At 41.8% G+C, this 19,865-nt stretch overlaps 1 protein-coding gene across 2 annotated transcripts in view; it reads right to left on the reverse strand.

The window, feature by feature from the left end:
* Positions 1-19,865, reverse strand: part of usp25 (ubiquitin specific peptidase 25) — a 201,810-nt gene that overhangs the window by 147,763 nt on the left and 34,182 nt on the right. For both annotated transcript variants that reach the window (XM_060833849.1, XM_060833848.1), the window contains exons 2-3: positions 12,485-12,562; positions 5,087-5,228 (exon numbers count right to left, since the gene is read on the reverse strand). In XM_060833849.1, coding sequence (XP_060689832.1) covers positions 5,087-5,228; positions 12,485-12,562 — 220 coding nt within the window. The remainder of the gene's footprint in view (positions 1-5,086; positions 5,229-12,484; positions 12,563-19,865) is intronic.

The raw sequence follows: 19,865 nt of genomic DNA on the forward strand, positions 1-19,865 counted from the left end.
TCCATACAGGCTTTGGTTCAAGAGTTGAAGACCTTCAGATCTTCAGTGTTGCATAGGTCTGGGAGGAGAGATGTCCAAGGAGATATTTCAGCAATTGGGTTGCCTGGGCACAATCATAGTCGACAGAATCTGCTTGGGTGCAGCTTCAACTCAGGTGACTTCAACTTCTTTGTTGCTAAAATTGATAGATCTTTTGGTATTGCTAAACATCCAAATATATGAAATAGGAACAGAAGAGGACTATTTGGCTCCTTGAGTGTGCCCCACCATTCAATAAGATCGGATTGATCTGTTTTATGTTTCAAATTCCACCTTCACACAAGGTCAGCCTATCCTACAAGGTAACCCACCCAATTCCAGCTACCAATCCAGTAAACCTCCTCTCAAGCACCTTAAATGAATTTACACCCTTCCTTCAGTAAGGAGATCAAAGCATTTAAGATGCTGTCCAACCAATGCCCCGTGTAACTGAAACATTATATCCTTACTTAGTTGAGACTCCTTACGCAATAAAGGATAATATCCAACTATCCTCACTGATTATGTATTGGACCCTCAAAATAATTTTGAGATTTACGCAATACAACATCTAAATTGCTTGTGCCCTGAAATTCTGCAGCTATCCTCATTCTAAGTGATATTCTGATTTTTCATTCTTCTAGCCAAAACAAACAACTTCACACTTTCCCACATTGCAGTCCATGTGCCAACATTTTGCCCACTCACTCAACCTGCATTCATCTGCAAGTGCCTTATGTTTTCTTCACAATATACTTTTATACCTTTAATGGCATCAGTTGCAAATTTAGTTGGTAAGCTTTCACCCTCCTCAAAGTTATTTATAAAATTATAAAAGGTGAGGCCCCAACCCAATTCTACACTGGACTCCACGTGTCACATTCTGCCAGGTAAAGATCCATTTGAACATACTGGCAGCTTTTAGCCACCCAGCCAAACTTGTGTCCAGGCTTATCCATTATCCCAATAAGATTAATTTTAGTTTCAGCACTAACATTGATGAGGCATCTTATCAAATGTTTTTGGAAATCCAAGGCAGGACATCTACAAACTTCTCAGAAAATGTCACAGTTGAAGTTTTCCTTCTTGTGCTCCCAGGACGTTTCACAAGAATATTAATTCAATGGGAATCCTGCAACCTCTGCTGCATTAGAAGTGTGTGCTGTTGACTCAGTTGGCTGGATAGTTGGTTTGCAGAGCAGTGTGATGCCAACAGCGTGGGTTCAATTCCTATCACCAGTTTGAGGTTACCATGAAGGTCTCTCCTTCTCAACCTCTTCCCTCCCCTGAGATCTAGTGGCCCTCAGGTTAAATCACCATCAGCCACTTCTCTCTAATGACAGAGAAGCCCTATAGTCTGGTAAGACTATGGCAATACAATACAATACAAGTTGATGGTTGGCAAGTGGACTCGGATTAGTAGAGATGCTGTCTGAACAATCCAATAACTAATGGTGATTGATGGCTAACCGCCTTACTTTGTTTAAACTTCAAACCAAGTCAACTCTGATTGATCAGGGCATTGAGAAACGAACCAGAAAAGGCCTTTATTGAGTTGAAAGGGCACAGTGCATGCACATGTTCTTTTTGTCTACATTTATGTAGCTTCCAGTACACATAAATGTAAGCATGACTGATAATCTTAAATAGGTTGTCAATATAATTCCTCAAAATTCAATTTCATGGAATATTTAGGTTTTGTACTACAAATGGCTAGACTTTGATATCTAATGATATTACTGGACATGGAAAAAAGCTGAATATGGAGTTTGGTGAGATCAGCCATGATCTCAGTGAGTGACAAAACAGACTCAAGAGGCTGAATGGCCCATTCTTTATCCCAAATTGATGAATTAAGTGTGTTACACATTAAGTATATTTATTCAAGAATGAAAACACCTACAGAAAAGACAACAGCAAGAACAGTACTGACGTTCTGAACAAAACACAGAGTGATAAGGCTGCTTTTATGCAATATTGTAGGAGCTTTTGAACAAAGAGGAAATCAAAGAAGTAGTGTAGCAAAAAAAATCTCACAACTCGCTAAGTTTTTTTTTAGAAATCACAGGTGCTCTAAATCCAGAGTAGAAAAAAAATGAAAAAGCTGTAAATGCCCTGCACTTGAATCAAACAGGTTTAACACTTTGAGGGACCTTTCTTCAGAGTAAGAACGTTTCGGAATTAGAACTACTTGGGAAAGGGTGTAGCGAGAAAAGAATGGTAAGTAGTCCAAAAAAAAAGGCAGAGATCAGATTTTATTGTTAAATGAAGTGCACTGTTGAGATCTAGAGTGGACTGCCTGACAAGAAAAGAAAGAAATTCAATAGCAATTGCCAAAATACTTGAAATGGAAAAATTGCAAAGTTACAGAGCATGATTATCAATTGCTTTTCAATGATCAATAATTAGGGGAGTAGGACTAATTGGCCACCTAGCTCAGAAAGCCACAATCATGGAATCATAGAAACCCTACGATGGGGAAGCAGGCCATTCAGCCCATTGAGTCCACACACACCCTCCAAAGAGCTTCCCACCCATAACCAATCCCTACCCAATCCCTGTATTCCTGCATTTACTCTGGCCAATCTACCTAACCTTACATCTTTGGACTGTGGGAAGAAACCAGAGCACTCAGAGGAAATCCACACAGACTTGGGGACAATGTGCAAATTCCAGATAGTAGCCCATAGCTGGAATTGAACCCAGGTCCCTGGTGCCGTGAGGCAGAAGTGCTAACCACTGAGCCACTTTGCCAAATTCAATGATTTAGCAAGGAGAGAAGCAGGTGCAAGTTAAAAATACAGACACAATGTAATACTGTGGAGTCTTAGAGACTAGCTAATCCCAGTTTCAATTCCCAATATGCACTCAAGAGTGTTAGATGCTCTTGGACTGACTGCAGTAGGGTTAGATTAGGCCTTTGCATGACATGACAAAGTAGGGAAAAAAATTATTCAATTTTTCCCATTTTTGGTTTCAGTAAATGTTATTCGGAAATTAGACTTTGGGAACAGGATTAGGCTCCATGATGGCATTTTTATCCAGTTATTTCACAGACACAAATTTTCGCCGCTTTAATTACGTTCCGTGTTCACTCCAGCAATGAACCAACAAGAGAGAAGAGGAAGTGGAAAGAGAGAGAATTATGGGAATATCCCCTCTTACTTCCGCAAAGAAACATTTCCATAAATGAATGGAGCAACTTACAAAGTCTGGTTGGCCAAAGATGACCATTTACTTGCATCAGAACCCAACCACCAAATTCACACATTAAACAGAAATCAAAGCCTGCAATATGGGTGGTTCCAGTTTTTATAATAAGTAACATAGAGAAACTGGCAGCTATGACTGGTTGCACTATGTCACAAGTTTCTTACACATGCACAATACAATTAAGTGGGTAACCAAAGCCCATAATGCAAAACCAATATTTGAGAGCACAATTAAAATCAGGCAATGATTTCACATAGCTGATCAAAAACTTAAGACTTTCTTGGACATATCCAGGTTTTCTTTCTTGAGTGAACATTGAATGTTTAATAATAGCAAGATTAGCTTTCAAGACAAGAGACTCTTGAAAGTGACATCATTACTTCTCAACTCTGGATATAGGGAAAAAAGTTCTGGCCAAAGCCTGGGACAAAATGGCATCACAGACAAGTGACATTTCAACTCAAGAAGAAAATAATGTGTTCAATGCATTAATAAAGTTTTTTAGAGAATGTACTACGAATGAAGTAGAATCTGGAAATGTTACTCTGTTCAACTACATATAACTGTAATAGGTAAGTATCTGAATTTTACACTGATTCCATCTTGTCACAGTGCTTGGAAGATTCACTTTTCTGAAAAGTGAAAACTGCATTGGGTTTACAGATTTTACATTTTACAGATCTCTGCCCAGGTCACACAATTGTGCATATGGATGTTGCAATGAGAAAGCAAATGTGTCTTAGGCTGAAGGGCATAAGTTTAAGACAAAAAAAAAGTGGTTTTTGGAGAGATCAGAGAAAGAAATGTTTCACCCAGAGGGTGGTAGATATATGGAATGTGCCATCTGAGAGGATGGTGGAGGCAGATATTCAAGTAACATTTAAGAAGAATCTTGAAGGGAACGTAATATGCCAGGGCATGGTAGGCTATGGATCAAGAGCTAGTAAACACGTTAGTGTCGTTGCGTGTTTCTCATTCAGCACAGACATGTTGGGCCAAAGGGGCTGTATCTATAATGTATGACTCTATGGTTCCATGACTCTGTCATGAATGATGCAGAAGCCACAAGAGCTCAGTCACATGGAAACCAAGAAAAATATACATTTTCGACCTAAACCTTGCAAATTTACCAGGGCCTACTCTGCAGATCATTCAAATTGTTAATAGCCAAAGACGCTTATCGTGAGATCATTTACTGTAAATTTATTTCCACCTGTAAACCCAAGAAAATATATGAACATATGAAGTGAAGCATAAAATTCATAGCATTTACTGCAGGTTACTTGAATTTACCACCTGCAGCCTAACTCTTTTGATCCCCCTTTGCCAAATGTCCCTTAATAGCCTTGGTTCTCTAAATCTACTGATCCCAGATTAATGACAGATGATTAATGATGATCCAGCATTAATTCCCCTTTACTGAAGGAAGATTGAGACTAAAAATGCCTTTTTCATGTCAAAGCTTTTCTTAACTTCATTTCTAAAAGACTGAGTTCAGCTTTTGGAGTAATATCGTTGTTTTGTAAAGTTCAATCAAACACGGTTTGCAAATTTTCAACCAAACACACTGAACAAAAGTGTAACAATGGGATTCCAGTGTTCATCATTAACTTTTCTGGTCACTATTGCATTTTTGGGAACATGATTATGCAAAACAACTGAAATACAATGAATGACCAAATGAGGCAAATACTGAAATAACTAGTCATCCATACTAAAGTTGGTAAACAGATATGCCAGTAAGCTCAGACACTACAATATTAGGTGGCAATAAATATTCTTTATTCATCCTTATGGCAGCTTTGTAGTTCAGGCTTCAATTTCATAACAAGTCTTTCTTCCATATGCCACTTACTTGTGTCAGCCTGGCTTCCCACACTGATGTAACGATCATTGCTGGTTTGTCCTGTGTGAAAGTAGGCTTCTTCCTGTTGTGGTGCTTTGGCATTCTTCTCTGTCAGGAAAGAAACGGCTTCTGCAAGATCCCCATTACTTGCCTGCAAAAATCACGAGAATTACATTCAGGCTGGGGAATGAATCATGGAGATGCAGAAAATGGCAGAGAAGTTGAATAAATGCTTTGGATCAGTCCTTGCAGTAGAAGACACTAACAGCTTTCCAAAATGATTAAATAACCAAAGGATAAGAGGAGGAGAGGAAATAAATACAGTAATCACCACTGGAGAAAAAATGCTAGAGAAGCTAATGGGGCTAAAGGCTGAAAAGGCCATGACCCTGATTAGGGATGTATCCTAGGATATTAAAGGAAGTAGATACAAAGATATTGGATACGCTGGTAGCAACCTTCCAGGAATCCTTAGATTCTGGAAAAGATCCAGAAGCTTGGAAAACTTCCAATGTAACATCTAAGAAGGGGAGCAGACAAAAACAGGTAACTATAGACCAGTTGGCTTAATGTCTGCTATAGGAAAATGGTAACATCTATTATAAAGGATGTAATAGCAGAGCATTTAGAAACACTTAATAAAACAGAGTCAACACAGCTTCATGAAAGGGAAATCATGCCTGTCAAGCTTACGAGAATTCTTTTGGGCGGTAACATACAGGATGGATAAAGGGGAAGCAATGAATGTAATATGGTTTGATCTTCAGAAGGCATTTGGTAAAGTAATGCACATCAAGCTACTTAACAGCCCATGAAATTGGAGGCAATATATTAGCATAAATAGAGAATTGGCTAACTAATAGAAGTCAGAGTTAGGATATGTGAGGGGGGAGTTTTCAGGATGGCAGCATGTACATGGGAACACCCTGCAGGTTCCCCTCCAAGCCATTCACCATCCTGACTTGGAAACATATTGCTGTTCCTTCACAGTAGCTGGGTCAAAATCCTGCAATTCCTTCCCTAAGGGCATTGTGGGGCAGCCTACAGCACATGGACGCAGCGGTTTAAGAAGGCAGCTCAGTTATTTTTGTTTAATGATTTGGATGAGGAAAGTTAATGTACTATCACCAAGTTAGCAGATGAAACAAGAATAGATGGTAAGGCAGCTGGTGAGAATGACACAAAATGTTTGCAAAGTGGAATAGACAGATTAAGCGAGTGGGCAGAAACTTGGCAAAAGGAATATAATGTGGGAAAATGTGATATTATTCACTTTGGCAGGAGTTGAATATTATTTTAATGGAGAAAGACTGTAAAAAGCTACAGAACAGAAGGAGTTGGGTATCCTCATCCACATATCACAAAAAGCTAGCATCCATGTTCAGTGAGTAATAAGAAAGGCAAATGGAATAATGGTCTTCATTTCCAATGGGAATAGAGTGTAAAAATAGGGAGGTGTTGTGAAAACTATAGAAGACAATTGTCAGACCATCACTGGAATGCTGTGAATAGCTCTGGGCCCCTTTTTGAAAGGCAGATGTACAGTCGGTTCTGCTATAACATGTGCTCCTTCAACGTGAATTGGGTTTAACACGACCAAAGAGTTAAGACCATTATTTGTAGAACGCAAACTTTCCTTACATGTATTGACTATAAACCAATTCCGGACCCATTAGTTTAAATGACGCAGCTAATATGCAATTTTCTTATAATGTAAGATCACACAAGAACAGAACTACTGTGTTCGATCAGAACTGACTGCACTAGCATTGGAGGAAGCCCAAAGAAAATTCACTCCGTCGACTCTGTGGAAAGCAGAGTAGCAGAATTATCAGAACAGCCATGATGGCCGAGCAGACTCAATGGGCTGACTGGCCTATTTCTACTCCTACAGTTTATAGTCTTATTAACAGTGGACAAAACCCTGGACTTTGATTAAAGAATCCAATGCCAAAATGAGTCCAAAGAGAGAGATGGGATGGAATGAATCAGCACCACACAGAAAGCAGCAATCAAGCTGGAGGAAGAGTCATGGGGAAGGACCTATTCTCTGGCCTCTCCATTGTCCTCATCTACTGTTTTTGGACAAAATGATCTGCAAAGATGAGATCAACATTTACATATATACCAAAAGCATCCAGCTCAACTCATTCATCCGCTGCTGAAAGACTGCGGGTCCAACATCTTTGCTGAAAGCACGTTGTAACTTTCAGGTTTTAGTTGACTTGAAACTGAACTTCTAACCCCAGAAGTGTCTCTCTAACAGCAACTGTCTACTTCCATCTCTGCAGCACTGCTCCCCATACTCCCCCCTCCTCCCCCAAGTCCCATCCCTAGATACACAAGTTCTGTGATTTTGCTCACCTTCGTCCTGCTAATAGAAGCTGTGTCTTGAGACAAGCACACCTTGGTCTGGAATTTTCTGAACCCATCTGCTTTCTATTGCAGTATTCTCCTTTAACTTCTTAAAATCAGCATCTATGATCAAGCTTTTGCTCCTCCTGCCTTATAGGTTCCTTCTTTGATACACCATTGATTATTTTATTTAGCATTCGGAAGCTTACTGAGTGTGTTTCCCAACTTAAAAGGAATGAGATGAATGCAAGTCCTGTTGCTGTTGTAATATATATATATATGTAGAATATAGAACAATACAGCACAGAACAGCTCATGAACAGGGTTCTGTGCCGTATGAGTTCCAAGGTGAGTTAGTGTCTTACAGCAAACTTCAACCTACATAGTATTTTTATTAGTAACACCAAGACTTAGTCTTGTTATCATTAAAAAGAAAAATTACAACACCTCATTTAAAATGGGTTTTAAATCAGGGCACACTCGAAGGACTGAACAGCTTCTAATTTGTAAGTTCGGACGTTTGAAGTTACTGACAGGCTGGAATAAAAAAGGTTGAAGGGGTGAAATAATGGAGACCTTTAAAATTATGGAAGATCTTGACAGACTAGATATTGCCTTTTGTGGGGAAGAGTCACAACTAGAGACCATGAATGTAAGATAGCCATCAAGAAAACTAATCAAGGAAACCTTCACCTAAAAAGAGATTGGTGAGAATGTGGAACTCTACCACAGTAAGTGGCTAAAGTGAACAGTCTGGATGCAATTGGAAGCTAGGTCAGTGCTTGAGGAAGAAGGAAAGAGATTGTTATGATGAGAGATTTAAATGAAGGAAGATAGGAAGCACCTCGAGTAAAGCATAAACACTGGCGTGGACTCTTTGGGCTGAATGGTCTGTTCCTGTGCCACATATCCTGTGATCATATGTCAATAAAATCTATAAATGAAAAGCAAAGGTAGGCACAAAGCTGTCATATTACTGTAAAGATCCAACAGACAAACTAATTAGGGAAGAAATCTGCTGTCAGACCACCATGCACACAAAGTCATTCAGTCGTATCAAACCAAAAATTAAAAACATCATGGACTGTAATGGTTCAAGTAGGTCCACCACCAACCCCTCAGTATAAAAAGGGATGGTCAATTAATGGCCTCTTGCCAGTGAGGCCCAGAACCTAAGAATGAAGTAAATTTATTTTCTTTACAAAATAAGAAAATGTGTTTTGATGTGAAGGACTCCAAAAATTACATGTTCCTACTCAAGCTGAAAGACAGCATTTCATATCATGTCCGAGAGACACGCCCAGAACACAACCCGTTGTAGATTTTGCTTTAAGCTTTCATTAAACTGAGTACATCTCTGTCAATTTTGTTCTGTTACAGTCTCATCTTTTTTCTTGGTTAAAATCGAGGTTTGACAGGTTCGTTTGGCTCACATGCAAGCACTCACGTCTGAATCAGAAATGTGCCGGTTCAAATCCACAGCAGGGCTTGCGCATCATATAATCTTGGCTGCAACTCAACATAGATCAGAGGGAAAGCTGTACTGTTAGAGGATTTCTCATTTTTGAATAAAATGTTAGAAAAACAGGGATGATGCGCTGCAAGATTTTTAGTTACACAACAAGTTATTGTGATCTGGAATATACTGCCTAGAACAGGTCCACTAATTATGGAAGGGAACCTACTGCTTAGCTTTACATGAAGGAGAGAGGAGTTAACTGAACACTTACATCAAAATGCCAGTAATGCCACAGTGGCTAATGGTCTTTTGTGCTATATAATTCTACAAAATCAAAGCGCAATCTAAATGCTCCAATGATAAAGATGGACACAAGGATCCCTCTCCATTTTGCACTCTGCTGAATTCAGGGCAAAGTACTGTTGGTTACAGGTCTGTTACTGGCAATGGTGAACATTAAAAGCATGACATAATTCCAAACTGATTAGTGGTAGTTGATGCAAGACCATTATGTAGGTTATAAATTAATACAGAATAAAAGGATTAATTTGTACACTGAAGTGATCTGATTAAATGTTTTTCAGCTGGGATATTGGCATTATCATGCTGAATAAACCTGGTTATAATACTGCTAGAGTGATCAGTGTCTTAGCAACTAAATGCTCATCTAAAATGCTGTGACCTTTCATTGGTATGTAACTCATCCGTGGCTGAATATGATATTCTGCACACAACCAAACATTCTGACTTGTCACTGGCAGGAAGCCATTACTCCAATTACAATGCTTCGTAGCCCAGACAAGAACATCAGCACTAATTTCGTTTGTGGTGGTTGTTTTTAATCGTTGCAGACTCGAGTGACCTTTTTCTGTGCTGTAGATCTCAGTGACTCTATGGCTGAACAGAACATCGTAAATGAACATCTCACTTTCCTTGTGAGAATTTTAAAATTTCTTTTAATGACAACTTGGGCCTCAACTAGAAGCATGGATTCAGAAAAATTACAATATAGGAGGCATTTAGCCTGACACTATGAGAGTACTAATGTGATTAACCATTTTAAAAATTCAATTAGCCCCACCCATAAACCTGCAACTTTTACTTTAAAGTATCTACTTTTCTTTTCGAAGTTATTGAATTCACTTCCACCAATCTTTCAGACAACTTATTACAGATCATGACAACTTGCTGTAATCATGTCTCTGTATTTACTCAGGAAGTTGAATCTTGTCAAAAGGAAGAAGGCAGCTTATGTTAGGATGAGACGTGAAGGCTCAGTTAGGGTGATTGAGAGTTACAAAGTAGCCAGGAAAGACCTAAAGAGAGAGCTAACAAGAGCCAGGAGGGGACACGAGAAGTCGTTGGTGGATAGGATCAAGAAAAACACTAAGGCTTTCTATAGGTATAGCAGGAATAAAAGAATGACTAGAGTAAGATTAGGGCCAATCAAGGATAGTAATGGGAAGTTGTGCCTGGAGTGAGAGGAGATGGGGAAGCGCTAAATGAATATTTTTCATCAGTATTCACACTAGAAAAAGACTACGTTATCTAGAAGAATACTGAGATACAGGCTACTAGACGAGAATGGATTGTGGTTCACAAGGAGGTGGTGTTAGCAATTGTGAAAAGTGTGAAAATAGATAAGCTCCCTGGGCCAGATGGGATTTATCTTTGGATTCTCTGGGAAGCTTGGGAGGAGATTGCAGAGCCTTTGGCTTTGATCTTTATGTTGTCACTGTCTACAGGAATAGTGCCAGAAGACTGGAGGATAGCAAATGCTGTCCCCTTGTTCAAGAAGGGGAGTAGAAACAACCCTGTTAATTATAGATCAGTGAGTCTTCGGTTGTGGGTAAAGTGTTGGAAAAGGTTATAAGGGGCATCATGGTGGCTCAGCTGTTAGCACTGCTGCCTCATAGCACCATGGACCCAGGTTCAATTCCAGCATCGGGCGACTATCTGTGTGGAGTTTGCACCTTCTCCCAGTGTCTGCATGGGTTCCTCTGGGTGCTCCGGTTTCCTCCCACAGTCCAAAGATGTGCAGGTCAGGTGAATTGGCTATGTTAAATTGCCCATTGTGTTAGGTGCATTAGTCAGAGGAAAATGGGTCTGGGTGGGTTACTCTTCAGTGAACTTGTGGGGCTAAAGGGCCTGTTTCCACACTGTAGGGAATGTAATTATAAGAGATAGAACTTATAATCATCTAGAAAGGAATACATTGATTCGGCATAGTCAACACGGTTCTGTGAAGGGTAGGTCATGCCTCACAAACCTTACTGAGTTCTTTGAGAATGTCACCAAACAGATGGATGAGGGTAAAGCTGATGATGCAGCATATACGGATTTCAGTAAGGCGTTTGATAAGGTACGCTATTGCACAAAATATGAAGGCATGGGATTGAGGGTGATTTAGTAGTTTGGATCAGAAATTGGCTAGCTGAAAGAAGACAGAGGATGGTGATTGATGGGAAATGTTCATCCTGGAGTTCAATTACTAGTGGTGTACCGCAAAGATCTGTAAACAACCTGGATGAGGGTGTAGAAGGGTGGGTTAGTAAATTTGTGGATGACACGAAGGTCAGTAGAGTTGTGGATAGTGCTGAAGGATGTTCTAAATTACAGAGGGACATAGATAAGCTGCAGAACTGGGCTAAGAGGTGGCAAACGAAGGTTAATGAGGAAAAATCTGAGGTGATTCACTTTGGAGGGAGTAACAGGAATGCAGAGTATTGGGCTACTGGTAAGATTCTTGGTAACGTAGATGAGCAGAGAGAAACTGGTGTCCATGTACATCGATCCTTGAAAGTTGCCACCCAGGTTAATAGGGTTGTTAAGAAGGCATATGGTGTATTAGCTTTTGTTGTTGGAGGGAATGAGTTTGGAACCATGAGGCCATGCTGCAGCTGGACAAAACTCTGGTGCGGCCGCAATTGGAATATTGCGTACAGTTCTGGTCACCGCACTATAGGAAGTATGTGGAAGCTTTGAAAAAGGTTCAAGAGTGATTTACAAGGATGTTGCCTGGTATGGAGGGAAGGTCTTACACTGAAAGGCTAAGGGACTTGAAGCTGTCTTTGTTAGAGAGAAGAAGGTTGAGAGGTGACTTAATTGAGACATATAAGATAATCAGAGGGTTAGATAGGGTAGACAGTGAGAGCCTTTTCCCTTGGATGTTGATGGCTAGCAAAAGGGGGCATAGCTTTAAATTGACAGGTGATAGATGTAAGACAGATGTCAGAGGTAGTTTCGTTACTCGGAGAGTAGTAGGGGCATGGAATGCACTGCTTGCAACTGTAACGGACTTGCCAACTTTAAGGGCATTTAAATGGTCATTGAATAGGCATATGGATGAGAATGAAATAGTGTCAGTGAGATGGGCTTCAGATTGGTTTCACAGGCTGGCGCATCAAGGGCCAGAGGGCCTGTACTGCACTGTAATGTTCTATGCTCTATTACTTCTCTTGCCAGTCACATCAACCTCGTACCACCAGTTACTCAGTCTTTTGAGAGTTGGGAACATTAAGCTAAAAAAATTGCAATGCAGCTGTAAGCTGATCAAGGAGGTTTTTCTTGTTTTCTTAAAAGCTGTATATTACCTGTAAAGCTTGTTGCAATAACTGTATGTCATTGGTACCAGTGACTTCCCTCAATTGGTTCAGTAGTGTCTGTTGATGCTAAAGAATAGAAAAGAATACATTACCATTACTATAGAGAAGTGCTTTTTAAAAAAAGTTAAAATTGAAACATTGAGTTATATAGAACTTTAGCTAGACAAAGGTACAGTAACATACTAGATCCGCAGACAAATGGTTAAGTCCCACAATATCTTTTGAATTCAACACATCTGGTCTATAAAGCAAGTACTAGTAGTTGAGGCCATTAAACTATCAGCTTCTCAAAAGGCCTGTTCAATAACATTCTTTAGAGGAGGGAAATATATCACCCTTACCCACACTGGCCCACGTGACCCCATACCCACAACAACGTGGATTAGGAGTAAATACCTACCAAGCCACTCAATTGCATTGAAGAAGGTGACTGACCAAGATCTTCTCAAGGACAATTAGGAATAGGCAATGAATCGTGTAGATGAATAAACAAAATCAAGTTTTGTTCACAGTTTTGGTCGCCATGTTACAAACAGATTATACTTATCAAAAAGATACTATGTAAGATTTATTAGGATGTCACAGGAACTGAGAATGCATAGCATTCAGGAAACAATGAATAGGCTTTTGCTTGTTTCCCTTAAAAACACAGGACTCAGAAGTGACAACCAACAGACAGCTAGAGAATTATGAAAGATTTGGTAGATGCAGAGAAAATATTCATAAAATGGTTACATGAAGGAGGCTACTCAACCCTTCTTTCGATGCCAGCTATCTGCATGAGTAACTCAGCTAGTTTCACACCTCAGGCCTTACCCATCATCTCTTCAAGTGCTTATCCAATTTCCTTTTGAAAACCACAAACAAATCCACGTCCATCACAATCTCAGAGCGTTGCAGATCCGAACAACTTGTTGTGTAATAAACCTTTTCAGTCACCAGTGCTTCTTTTGCAAATCATCATGAATCAGCATCCGCTAACATAGAACATAGAACAGTACAGCACAGTGCAGGCCCTTTGGCCCTTGATGTTGTGCCGACCTTTTATCCTACTCTGAGATCAAACTAACAGACATACCTTTCGTTTTAATATCATCCATAAGTTTCCATCCTTCTGCCAAACCTGAGGAATTCCATTGCAGCTCTTCGTCTAATCCACAAATAATATTCAACATCATTCAGTTTCTGAAGCACTCTAGTATCTCAGGAACAAGTGAGGACAGCAGATGCTGGAGATCAGAGCTGAAAAATGTGTTGCTGGAAAAGCGCAGTAAGGCAGGCAGCATCCAAGGAGCAGGAGAATCGTCGTTTCAGGCATAAGCCCTTCTTCAGGAATGAGGAAGGTGTGCCAAGCAGGCTAAGATAAAAGGTAGGGAGGAGGGACTTGGGGGAGGGGCATTGGGAATGCGATAGATGGAAGGAGATTAAGGTGAGGGTGATAGGCTGGAGAGGGGGTGGGGGCGGAGAGGTCAGGAAGAAGATTACAGGTCAAGAAAGCGGTGCTGAATCCGAGGGTGGGACTGAGATAAGGTGGGGGGAGGGGAAATGAGGAAGCTGGAGAAATCTGCATTCATCCCGTGTGGTTGGAGGGTTCCTAGGCGGAAGATGAGGCGCTCTTCCTCCAGGCGTTGTATTGCCATGGTCTGGCGATGGAGGAAGCCAAGGACCTGCACGTCCTTGGTGGAGTGGGAGGGGGAGTTGAAGTGTTGAGCCACGGGGTGGTTGGGTTGGTTGGTCCGGATGTCCCAGAGGTGTTCTCTGAAACGTTCCGCAAGTAGGTGGCTAGTCTCCCCAATGCAGAGGAGGCCACATCGGGTGCAGCAGATGCAGTAAATGATGTGTGTGGAGGTGCAGGTGAATTTGTGACGCATATGGAAGGATCCCTTGGCGCCTTGGACGGAAGTGAGGGGGGAGGTGTGGGAGCAAGTTTTGCATTTCCTGCGGTTGCAGGGGAAGGTGCCAGGAGTGGAGGTTGGATTGGTGGGGAGTGTGGACCTGACGAAGGAGTTGCGGAGGGAGTGGTCTTTACTGGCACCATCCCCTACAGTTTCCTCCGCTACATCGATGACTGTATTGGCGCGATCTCATGCGCCCACGAGGAGGTTGAACAGTTCATCCACTTTACTAACACCTTCCACTCCAACCTCAAATTTACCTCGACCGTCTCAGACTCCTCCCTCCCCTTCCTAGACCTCTCCATTTCTATCTTGGGCGACCGACTCAACACAGACATCTATTATAAACTGACCAACTCCCACAGCTACCTAGACTACACCTCCTCCCACACTGCCCCCTGTAAAAACACCATCCCATATTCCCAATTCCTTCGTCTCCGCCGCATCTGCTCTCAGGAGGACCAATTCCAATACCGAACAACCCAGATGGCCTCCTTCTTCAAAGACCGCAATTTCCCCTCAGACATGGTTGACGATGCTCTCCACCGCATCTCCTCCACTTCCCGCTCCTGTGCCCTTGAACCCCGCCCCTCCAATCGCCACCAGGACAGGACCCCACTGGTCCTCACCTACCACCCCACCAACCTCCAGATACATCATATCATCATTCGTCATTTCTGCCACCTCCAAACAGACCTAACTACCAAGGATATATTTCCCTCCCCTCCCTTATCAGCGTTCTGGAAAGATCACTCCCTCCACGACTCCGTCAGGTCCACACCCCCCACCAACCCAACCACCACTCCCGGCACCTTCCCCTGCAACCGCAAGAAATGCAAAACTTGCGCCCACACCTCCCCCCTCACTTCCCTCCAAGGCCCCAAGGGATCTTTCCATATCCATCACAAATTCACCTGCACCTCTACACACATCATTTACTGCATCCGCTGCACCCGATGTGGCCTCCTCTATATTGGCAGGCCAGGCCACCTACTTGCGGAACGTTTCAGAGAACACCTCTAGGACACCCGCACCAACCAACCCAACTGCTCCATGGCTGAACACTTTAACTCCTCCTCCCACTCCGCCAAGGACATGCAGGTCCTTGGCCTCCTCCATCGCTAGACCCTGGCCACATGATGCCTGGAGGAAGAGCGCCTCATCTTCCGCCTAGGAACCCTCCAACCACAAGGGATGAATGCATATTTCTCCAGCTTCATCATTTCCCCTCCCCCCACCTTATCTCAGTCCCAACTCTCAGACTCATCCTCGCCTTCTTGACCTGTAATCTTCTTCCCGACCTCTCCGCCCCATCCCACCCTCTCCGGTCTATCACCCTCACCTTAACCTCCTTGCATCTATCGCATTCCCAATGCCCCTCCCCCAAGTCCCTCCTCCCTACCTTTTATCTTAGCCTGCTTGGCACACATCCCTCACTCCTGAAACATCGATTCTCCTGCTCCTTGGATGCTGCCCGACCTGCTGTGCTTTTCCAGCAACACATTTTTCCACTCTAGTATGTCAAACAACTTCATATCATTGCTGCCACTGACCCTCTCATTTTTCGGGATTTAATTTTGCTGACAAGTCTGTTACATAGATTAGATTACTTACAGTGTGGAAACAGGCCCTTCGGCCCAACAAGCCCACACCGACCTGCTGAAGTACAACCTACCCAGACCCAATCCCCTACATTTATCCCTTCACCAAACACTACGGGCAATTCACCTAATCTGCACATTTTTGGACTGTGGGAGGAAACCGGAGCACCCGGAGGAAACCCACACAGACACGGTGAAAATGTGCAAACTCCACACAGTCAATCGCCTGAGGCGGGAATTGAACCCTCTGACAGCAGTGCTAACCACTGTGCCACCGTGCTGCCCACTATAGCACTTTATCAAACACCTTTTGTAAGTCCAAATACAGCACAGTTACAGCATTATTAACTTCATCAAACTCTGGTTATCTCATCAAAAATTCCAAGTTAGTTAAACATGTTTTGCCTCTAACATCTGCTGGTTTTGGTTAAGTCATCCCAATGAATTTTGTTTAAATTGTCAATGTTATCCCCAAATGATCATTTGTAAAAGATTTTACATACTTTTACTCTTCTCTCGTCAAAACATGTTTCAATCACGTTTAGCATGCTCCCAATGGCTGTTCATGGTCAGATTAGCAAGCATACTGAGGTCAAGGAACACAGCACCATGCATGAAAGTCAACAGGGACACTTTTTCCACCAACTAGACTCATGACGTTTTCCATGTCTTTTTCTGAACAACAGCAACTTTGGTCAGTGTTGAATGCAATGTGCAAGAGCAGGGAAGAAAAGGTGAATACCATCCACGTTTCATGGTTGCAAACTCTTTATTAGAAGCAATCTGCCTCTTCCCTCCCTCTTCCGCCCTGTCCTGCTGAATGCATGCAGCAATTTTTCGATTTCAGATATTAAGATTTCAGTTACAAGGATAGTGATGTTGTTTTTGAGTCAGAGGGCTGAGAAGTACTACAATATAGATTTGCACGTATAAACTAGTCTGACCTTCTAATGTAGTTCTGAAGGAGTGTTGCATGAACCCAGGGCAGACTTTTGATGAGACATTTAAACAAAGCCCCATCTAGGTTGGTGCGAAACATTCCATTTAAGGAACAGCATGAGAACAGATTATAACGGGATCGTGATCAGATGGGCCAATGAGTGGCAGATGGGAGTTTAATTCAGATAAATGTGAGGTGCTACATTTTGGAAAAGCAAATCAGAGCAGGACATAATGGTAAGATCCTAGCAAGTGCTGCTGAACAAAGAGACCTTGGAGTGCAGGTTCATAGTTACTTGAAAGTAGAGTCACAGGTAGATAGGATAGTGAAGGAGGCATTTGGTATGGTTTGGTATTGGTCAGAACATTGGGTGTGGGAGTTGGGAGGTCCTATTGTGACTGTAAAGGACATTGGTTTGGCCACTTTTGGAATATTGTGTGCAATTCTGGTTTCCTTCCTATCAGAAGAATGTTGGGAAATTTGAAATGATTCAGAAAAGATTTACAAGGATGTTGCCAGTGTTGGAGGATTCGAGCTATAGGGAGAGGCTGAACAGGCTGGAGTGTCAGAGGCTGAGAGGTGAGCCAACAGAAGTTTATAAAATCAAGAGGGGCATGGATAGGTCAAACAGACAAGGTCTTTATCCTGGGGGTGGGGTGCGTGTATAGAATGAGCTGTCAGAGTATGTGGTGGAAGCTGGTACAATTACAGCATTTAAGAGGCATCAGAATGGGAAGGGTTTAAAGGGATATGGGCCAAGTGCTGGCAAATGGCACTAGATCAGTTTAGGATATCTAGTTCGTGCAGATGATGTGGATTGAAGTGGCTGTTTCCATGCTGCATATCGCCATGACTCTATCTGACTCCATGCGCCATCCTAATAGTTATCTAACCAACACCATTAAAACAAATACCCAGTCATTACTGCATTGCTGCTTGTGAGATCTTGTGCAAATTATCTGCCATGTGTCTTTGTAGTACAGTACACATTACACTTAAAAAGCACTTAATGGGATGGAATGAGCTTTAGGACCTCCTGTGGTTGAAAATAATGCACATCTCTTATACTTTCCCAGATCTAGCTTTACTTATATAAAGGATGGAATAGAACTGCTTTGTGTGCCAAGGCCTGAAGGCATCAAGTCACAAAACATTGCTTTCCAATTGGACACATACAGAGTTTCTCTATTTCCCAGTTAAGTACAATAACGAGTGTGGTCAACTCGTAACAATACAAAACTCTCAACAGAAAGATGGATGGACGTTACATAACCCTTCCAATCCAAGTATGAAGTGTAACTAATATAAGATGTAAAACTAAGAAGAAATCAAACAGTTTTGTCAACTGGTTCCAATTCTACAAATAGACGATGAATTTCTTGTATTAGGTGCCAGCCATCAGGATAGGTGACCTGGCAGCGGTTTTTAAGACTATAAAAGGTTTTTATAAGGTTGCTGGAACTCTATTGCTTTCACTTGCCAGCAAGACCAGAAACGGACAAAAAAAAGTCACTCATCAATCCACGAGGGGGGCTCTTATGGTGCAGGGGCAGTGTCCATATACCACTAGATCAGAAGGCATGGGTTCAAGTCCAACCTGTTCCAAAAATATGAACTAACATCCATGAATAGGTCGATTAGAAAATGAAGAAAATGCAAAAGGAACCTATCCACCAGGAACTGTTTAGAATGAGGAAATTTCTACTACTTGGAATGGATGAACATCCTAGATACATTCGTTCAAGATAGAGCTAAACAAGTGCACAAGGGAGAAAGGAATGGTATGTGTTGATGGATGAAGTATAAACACAACAAAGTACTGGGGAAACTCAGCAGGTCTGGCAGCATCTGTGGAGAGAGGAATTGTATTTCTTCTGCAGAAATGCTTGTATTGTAAATATGCTCAGATTAAAGGAGCCCAAGTTGATGCCTTGTAGTGAAAGAGGAAAGACTGGGAATGCCTTAATATTCTGACCACTGTGTGAACAGAAAATGCTGCTGTGTTGAAATTGACGGATACATGGCAGAAATGAAGTCACAAAGAAAACTTAACAAACCGCAGACAGCAACAAGAATGGGAGATAGTCTAGGATGGGGACAAGCCCGACAAAGATGAAGTACAGCAATGGAAATACTTATATAATGACGGATATTTCTGGTCAGGAGTGTGTTTCTCAAGGAGACTGTATTTTCCTAGTGTCATGATTTGGAGATGCCATTTATGGCACACGTCCTCATCTCTATTGTTACACACATTTGCTTTCTTAACTTTGATGCTGCTACTCAGCACCTCCACACTAGGAAAAGTTAAAAGTCACACAACATCAGGTTATGGTCCAACAGGCTTGTTTGGAAGCACTAGCTTTCAGAGCACTGCTCGGGTGTATAAAGTTAAAAATCACACAACAATAGTTATAGTCCAACAGGTTTAATTGGAAGCACTTGCTTTCGGAGCGGGGCTCCTTCATCAGGTAGTTGTCAGCCAGAACTACCTGAAGGAGCAGTGCTCTGAATTATGGCATTCTCAGTAGCATTTTGGATATTAAACCAAGGCCCTGTCTTCCCTCACAGGTCAATGTAAAAGACTCCATGGCACAATTGAGGAGGAGCAGGGAAACTTTCTTATATGCCCTGAGTCAATATTCATTTCTCAACAAATACTACCACAATACATTATTATGTCATTATCACTTTGTTGTTTTGGGAATTTGCTGGGTGACTATCAGCTGCTTCATTCTGTACAGTACAAAGATTGTGCTTCAGAGCATTTCATTTGCTGTAAAATGCTTTGGAATACCCCAAGTCAGGAAAGGAACAATATAAAGTTTAATTCTGGGCTGTTTAATTTTGTTCGGAGCACGGTGCTAATAACAGTTAAGCTGAGCGTTCAATGCCCGCATAGGTCATTTACTTTGATACTGGCAGAAACGTAC

This window comes from Hemiscyllium ocellatum, chromosome 12 (genome assembly GCF_020745735.1).
Source record: "Hemiscyllium ocellatum isolate sHemOce1 chromosome 12, sHemOce1.pat.X.cur, whole genome shotgun sequence".
Lineage (NCBI taxonomy): Eukaryota > Metazoa > Chordata > Chondrichthyes > Orectolobiformes > Hemiscylliidae > Hemiscyllium > Hemiscyllium ocellatum.